Here is a 7,902-nt window from a genome sequence, read left to right on the forward strand (position 1 = left end):
CCATTGAATCCCCCTTCCCTGTTGTGTGTGGTAGCGTTTATTGCAGTTTGCCAAACTTGTATCCTATCAAATATTAACAAGTTTCAGATATTTGCATATCTCACATCGAACAAGAGCGGAGATGGCTGCTTCCGGGCTGTGAGCGTCCTGCCATCTCACAATAAGACATGCGCATAAGTTTGGCTCGGCCATTTATGGCCATTTGTTAGAACACTTTTCCACCATTTTGGCGCCCAATTCGATTTAAACTTTCACGGCAACTGGTCCGCATAAACGTATGTACCCTCAGGTTCCGCTTGGGAAAGGCAGAATCTGCTGATCCTAATCGAAAGCCACTCGGAATACAAGTGCTCTTCTTGGAAATTGGCCTTTTAATATGGCCCATATTTAATCTAAATATAAAGCACTTTAAAATAAATATGATATATTCCATTTAATCAACATACATGTATGAAAATACATAATTTAAATATGAAATATATTTTCCACAAACATTTATTGTATTTAAATCAATTATGGAATATATTTAATTTAAATGTCAAATAAATTTTGTTTAATTGAAAAATGTATTTTAGATTTAATTTAAATATGAAATATATTATCAAATAAAATTGAGTAAAAAATTTATGAAATCCTCATCAAGACGCACGGCTGGGCCGACTTGGCTCAGAATATTTTTACAATAGAGAACATTTTTATGAAAATCTACCCACAATCGCAAAAAAAATCGATTTTTTTTGTTTGTTTCTGTTTTGCTGTTGTAGGCGAAGATGCAATTATTATAGTCGGAGTTATAATACTCCAGTTTTCCTCAATGGTTATTTGTGCACCCACAATGTGCGCCACAACGAAAAGTGGCAGTGCCCGCTAGCTTTTACTTATATATATAAAAACTATTCAAATCAATTATTCTCATATTCATGTTATAAAAGAAAACACTTTATTTTTACAATTTCCACACTCCCTGCAAATCGATTGTTATATATATCCGATTCTCAGGGCTTTTTTTTGTGGGTGTATGGAGCATCCTTTATGGACTGTGGGTATCTTCTGTTGGGGCTGTGCCTGCCACTGTATTGCATTCATTCATTGCTTGTTACTGAGGGACATTAAGTAGCGCATTATGCTCAGTGAATGGACGCGGTCACGGTCTTGGCCACATAAATCACTAGCAGGCAAACAGAAACAAAAACGCTACTTTGTTGCAACAAATTTGCATAACTTTCCACTGTTGCTGCGGCACAATGCAGCGCACTCGCACACAGTTTGCATTTAAAACTTGAGCAACTTTTTATAGCATTTGCTAGTTTTACCCAACTTTATGGAAAGCAAGACAACGCCCGCACACACCGCCAGCAGAGTATTCTGCATTTTGCCTGGTACAAGCACGATCCCTTCGCCGCTGACAAGCAACAAATGTTTGCGGAAATCTGTGGAAATCTGGGGAAATGCACTTGCCATTAAGAAAGTCAAGGGGAAGACGAGTTTAATTTGAATTGTGCCACCCCGTTTTTATTGGCAAACTTCAATAAATTACACCACCATTAATCCTGCAAGGAAGGCAGGCAGTCAGGCAGTCAGGCAGGCGAGACGTGATGCCATCTACTCCGTAGCCGGAAGCCAGCGATTCCCCACACAAACGACTTCAATTTCCATGTGTGTTTGTTTGTTTGTTTGTTTGCATTTTCAATTTCCCCACCGCATAGGGCGTGGAAAATGGTCCGTGGCTGTGAACGGTAGGTGGTGGTTGAGTGGTTCAGTGGTTGGGGCTCCCTCATTCTCATTTTGCTTGCCAAACGGGTAAACAATTTTCTACGCCAAAACGAATCTCGCAAATTGATAATCATCAGCATGTGGATTGGTTTGGTTCGGTTTTTATTGGTTTGAGTGTACGTCGGTGTCAATGGAGTGCTGGGAAAAAACGGATCAAATTCGTGGAACCAATATGCGAGCGGGGGGCTCGCAAATCTCTTCCTTTGAGCAGGGCTCCTCCTCACTGACAAATTGAGTGTGCGGACGGGGACAATCCGTGATGGCATTGCCACAGGAAAGTCCCGCCTTTGATAGAGCTGAATAATTAAAGCTATTCCGTGATGGAAATGATAGCTCTGGAAAACAAAGCAGCGGAAAAGCGCATTAAAATTAATTATGCTTTTCCCCATTCATTGCAACAGCGAGCGAGAGCACAGAAGACGGCGCGAATATTAACATTTTTTGTTCCCAGTCTCATCTTTTTTTTAAAAGACTACTTTTTACTCGCTTTATTATCTATTGTTGTGACAGCTCCCAAATGAAATTCATAAATATCAAAGCTTTGTGCAGCGCACACACAGGAAAACACTGTACTCGTATCACATAAATATATCGATTCAAAAAATATGACATAAATTCAATTAGAGCAAGAGACCATTCAGCAGAGCAGGTTCATGAAGTTAAGCCATCAGCAGAACAGCGGCAGAAATCGTCGGCAATTAATAGGGCGACGTGTCCCGGCATAAGCCTTAACTACCGCAAATGTCGCACCATGCACGACTTGATCAAGAAATAGAAGCGGAAATAACTACTCATTAGGCGTGATGGCCACGTAAACTGCCAACAGTCCATTGGGGATATGGGCGTTGGGAGTTGGAAGCTGTAAGCTGGAAGCTGGAAGCTGGTCAACTGCAATGTTGCAGCAAACTATGTGGGGACTGAGAGTGAAAGCGAGGCAGTGTGGTAATAGAAATCATTACAATAAAACTAAATGGGCCCGAAGCAACAGCCAAACGAGGCAATGGCCAAGAAAAGAAAGTCATTTGGCTGCCACCGGAGCTGGCTCGAAGATGCCCAAAACGGGCGCAGACAAATGGCAGACACGTAGCGAGGCCAAGGCAGACAATCAAAATCCATTTGAGTCGGAAATGAGGAAAATACACAATGGAGTTGGCTTCCAGTCTCCTCATCCTTGCCGTCCACCGCACCAGATCCCACCCCACCCCACCCAACCTAAACAACAGACAGCTGCAGCCATAACTCCACATAAGGCGACGCATTTTTGTGGTCCAGGCTGTGGACTTTTTTGAGGCGCCTCCAGGGGCTTTAAAATAATTACGATACACAAGGAGATGAAGAAAGGGCGAGTGAGGACGTAAGGACAAGATGAACGCTTCATCGCCTCCTTATTCGACTTGCTTCGCTGGCTTCTACTCCCTTAAGCTTTTGAGCGCATTCCTCAGCTTCTTCGGCATGCAAGTAAAATATGTTTTGATATTAAATTATTGTCGGTACGCCCCAGCTGCCACCACACAAACACACTGACACCTACACCCTCCCTCCCACAAACGCAGAGCAGTATACACACATACACACACATTATATGGGGCACGTGCAGTTCGGGACGCATAATAATTGCCGGTTGATAGCCCCGGATAGCCTGGTTGGATGCTGCGTATCCTTTTGCTGACGCTCTTCGTTGCCTTGCCTATCCGCAAGGCCACAAGACGAAGCTTTTCTGGAGATGAAGCAGGAGCCGGAGCCGTGGCCGGGGCCGGAGCGGGGGTCTGGGGCTGGGGCGTGCGCACAAACTGAATTCCAAAAAATGGAATTTTTATTGCAAATTGCGAAATTTTAACTAAAAAACACAACGCTCGGCCCTGGTTCCTGCAATGGTCGGTTGGTCCATCATTGTGGGGCAAATGGCGAAACATTTTCAGTGTCACTGTTGCTGCTGTGGCAATGTTGTGTAAGAAATTGCTTCTCGTGCCATTGTAATCAATAATATCTGCTTGGCCTTTTTCCCTTAGAAGAATGAAACCCAGTTATGAGGACAGTCCTGTGCTCAAAGGACAGATCAAAGCCGTAATTTGAATAATTTATCGAGGTCTTGCGGCGAAAGCGCCTTAAAGGTAATAAACAAAACTCTTTCTCTCTGGTCTGTTTATGAATCGCTCCGATGGACAGTAAGGCCGGAAGCAAATCATTGAAATGTTTCATTTCCTCAGTTTGAGGAAACTGAGGAAAAATCTCAAAGCGTATGAAAAGGGATTGAAAGAATAATTCCCCAGTAGTGAAAAAGAAATCAAATGCAAAATGGAAGTGTGGAAGTGGGAATGGGCATGGAAGGTGCATCAACAAAAGGTGAAATATATGCAAGGAATATCCTCAAAATGCGAGAGACCGACCTCAATGCTTTTCACTCAATTTCAAACTACTAAATCGCTCACTCTCCAGTCTCTCCCCATCTCTCTCTCCATTACTCACTCGCTATCTCTTTCTCTGTAATCTCTCCATTTCTTTCAGCTGGTTCTGTCCTTCGGCACGTTCAAGTGCAGCCATTAAATAACTTTTGCCTGAGTGCGTCCAAAAATTTTGTGGGAATTAAAGGCGACAAATCACAAAATCGCCAAATTGGTCAAAACAAGTGGAAAATCACAAATTGTGGCCTCAACAGAAACGTGGCCGAGAGGATGAACTTGATGGGCGTCCACTTTTTATACGAGTATGAGTTTTTATGCGATCTCGATTGATTAGACGCCATATTTGGATATTGATTTAGTAGCGCTGATACATCACGTACACGCCTCGTTGCCCCATCTCCACATCTCCAAATCTCGACATATCTTCTCATTCAGTGCCACTGGCTGCTCTTCCACTGTTGGCTGGCTCTCCATCAGCTCTTCCACTTGAGTGGGTTTTGTATACCTGGAACCGACTTTAGTTAAGACTTCCGTTCTGTGTTCGAAGAACATCCTCTTTGGATTTTTAGTCTTCCGTTTGGTATAATTTCGATGATTTTCCTATCAGTGGAGGAGTTCCTTTTGGACAAATTGATGCGTTTCCTTATGCATTACTCATACGACACGTGGACTGTAACGTGTGAGTCTTGTGGCCTTTAAAGTATACATTTATCAGAATATTTTCCATGCTTTTTTAAATTTTAGACGGTAAGATGGTGAAATATTCATTAGCTCTCGCCCACGACTTGACTTTTGGCATTTTTCAATCGGGACTTCTCCTGCATTCCCCTTTCTTTCTGTGAGATGGAGGCAATGGAGGCTGCCTAATGCCTTTGTGCGGCATTCGCGACACGCGACACCATCGAGCAAATTCTCTTTGATGCGTCAGCAAGTCCAAAATATCTACAATTCTTTTTTTTTGTTTTAATTTTCTCCCGACGAACACAATACTCTTGATGACCGATGGCGAAGGCCCAGGACAAGGGGCCAAGACGCTGTGGAACTTCCTTTATGCACGCAGCGCATTAAATTGAATTTTAAATGAAGATTGATTTTTTCTTTTTTCTCGCCGAAATAGGAGCAACAACAGTGCGGAAAATATAAAATTGGAGAACTGGGAGAGAAGAACGCGCGAACCGATGCCAGAGCCACTTGCCAAGAAACCAAAAAAAAAATAAAGCAGAGGCACAGACCAAAAAAAAAATGCCCAAAACAAATGCTGCCCATTGTAATTAGAGACAATGGCAGAGAGATCCCCAGTGACTGCAGTGCGCGACCCTTTTGGCCCTTTTCCGACCCCAGCACGCCGCACCGCCTCTTATCTAAATTAATTCAAACGCCCGAAAGAAACACAAATAATTAAAATTAATTATGTGGAAAATATTCAATAAGTTGGAAATTATGCAAACGAGCGCAAAGTAAACGCCCCAAGATAAAACTAAGTGCAATTTGGACCGCGCGACGCGGCGCAACGGTGGGACCAACGAGACTTTTGTTGACCGAAAATATCTTCTCCTACTTAGCACTGATGGACACGGGCGGGCCACGGGTTGGATGAATGGATGGACAGATGCATGGACTGTTGGATTGTTGGATTGTTATATGGTTGGAGATGCGTACTGAGCATACCAGAAAGCTGTCAAGCTCTCAATGCTCGAAATATATTTCGAATTTCCGAAGCAGCAGCCGAAGCAGAACCTGCCCAAGTATCTGGCGAATGGGATTAGGTATGGGTCGTACGAAAACTGTACGAACAATTTCCGGCATTTCGTATATAAACTGAAAATGCCCACAGACTGTGAGTTCTCTATTCAGTCTACTTCGGATCGGATCGTATCGACTCGCACGTTTTCTACTCGAAAGTAGCGCAAATTACTTAAAAATACCAGAAACGAAAATATTGGAACAGCCTCTGGCCCGGCCTGGTCTGCTGTGGTCTGCCATTCCGTTGTACTCTTCTGCCAGTTTCTGTCCAACCACACACGAGAACACCTCTATAGCCAAGAGCCGCAGACGCAGCTGGTGCCGCTTCATTCCGCTTCGTTGTTCGCCGCGTGAAAAACATGAAATTGAAAATCAATTTGACGTTCCTCTGGGCGACACTCGTCGGCCTCCTGTCCATCATTCTATTGACACAGACCGCGCAAATTGAGGCATCGAGCGCTGGCACTGATGCGGTATGCAAGGAGCTGAGTAAGTACTGGGGCAAGCAACAAAATCTGGCTCGTAAAACTGCTAAATTACCGCTCTGGACAATAATTAGAAATAGTTCGAATGACTCAGACGCCACATGGTCTCGCAGAGGACTGACAAAATGAGAGCATTGTCATCGTAGAGGAGGAATTCAGAAACAGGGCATCTCAGAGGGCATCTTATATCCCCTTGAATAATGATCGATGCGTAAAAGCACTACAAAGTAAAGACCGATGTCGTAATATTACTTGATTATCGACAGAACTTAATGCTATATATCATTTCTACTCGTACTGTGTACATTTTAATAGTTGCAGTGTTCTGGGTCTTGCCAAGTTCTGCCCGTCAGTCAATTCTGGCTACGAAATTGTTCTATTTTTTCGCTTATGACTGCAACGTGGCCAGGGAATTATGAAATATTCTGCCGTTTGACTTGTGTCCCATATAAACAAAAGCATTTAATTGCACCAAATGAGGCCAAACGAGCGGCACTGGAGCGCATCGCGAGAGACCATTTACCGGAAACAATTAACAAGTGAATTTTTGCCTTTCAGACAATGTCAACTGCTATGTGGGCCGTAACGAGGGAAACTTCTGCAACAGCAAGGACCAGACCAAGGCGGTTACCCGGTGGTATTACGACAAGGGCATCTGCCGATCCTTCACCTACAAGGGCTGCAACGGCAACCGGAACCGCTTCTGCACCCAGGAGAGCTGCGACGTGCGCTGCGGCGACGATTGACCAGGAATATAGTCCCTATGTCCCCCTATATCACATTAGACGATAAGTTTGTATGTTTAGGCTAAGCATTCAGAGCAAATAGAGATCGGATCGCAGGCGTCCGAGTCCGAGCAGCCGCTATGTGCTTAAGTGTTTTACCTTTGATCAAACGGACTCGCAACTAAATGCCGCCCCAAAAATAGCCAGTCAAATGTTGTAAGCTGTCAGCGGTGGATCGGCACTCTGGTCCGGTCTGTCAGGGCACTGTATAAAAAGGGGGGAAAAAAGAGAAAGTGAGCCAGAAAAAAATGCGCCAAATGTGCTAACTGTCAGGGGCATATCAAATGGCCCCCTGACACGGGTGTCTGACAGTGTCGCCAAGACTGTGAATTCTACCCATTAATGTCCGTGGACGTCCGTAGTGCTGACGTACTCTGGTCCCTGATGATGCTGGACAGTGTCAGGGGGCAACATCCCATCCACCAGCCGGATAGTGTCAGGGGCACATCAAAGAGCTGTCAGCGTTTGCCCTTTTTTGCGACTATCGACTTACGGCTAATTAAAATGCTCCACACGAAAATTACATTTTCCATTTACCTGTTGACAGATTCAGTGGTCTGACTGTGTGGGCATTAATAGCAGGCGCTCTCCCACGTCTGTCGGTTTTGACAGGCTTGTGCTGGTGCTGTAGCCAGGACAGTGGAAGAGTGTATAGTGCCTGATTGCTGTGCACAAACAAATGCCAATCAAATGCATAATAGCATCGAAGCGAAG

The 7,902-nt window shown here is 44.2% G+C and overlaps 1 protein-coding gene across 1 annotated transcript; it reads left to right on the plus strand.

The window, feature by feature from the left end:
* The first annotated feature begins 6,017 nt into the window (after positions 1–6,017).
* Positions 6,018–7,272, plus strand: LOC108154488 (kunitz-type serine protease inhibitor Hg1). Its single transcript, XM_017284789.2, has 2 exons — positions 6,018–6,407; positions 6,962–7,272. Exons 1-2 carry the CDS (start codon positions 6,278–6,280, stop codon positions 7,147–7,149), a joined length of 318 nt encoding a protein of 105 aa, XP_017140278.1. The 5' UTR covers positions 6,018–6,277; the 3' UTR covers positions 7,150–7,272.
* The last annotated feature ends 630 nt before the right edge of the window (positions 7,273–7,902 follow it).

This window comes from Drosophila miranda, chromosome 2 (assembly GCF_003369915.1).
Source record: "Drosophila miranda strain MSH22 chromosome 2, D.miranda_PacBio2.1, whole genome shotgun sequence".
NCBI lineage: Eukaryota > Metazoa > Arthropoda > Insecta > Diptera > Drosophilidae > Drosophila > Drosophila miranda.

Coding starts and splice junctions, on each gene's coding strand:
- LOC108154488 (XM_017284789.2), top strand. CDS start 6,278: ATGAAATTGAAAATCAATTTGACGTTCCTCTGGGCGACACTCGTCGGC. Junction 6,408..6,961: donor TGCGGTATGCAAGGAGCTGA/GTAAGTACTGGG, acceptor TTTGCCTTTCAG/ACAATGTCAACTGCTATGTG.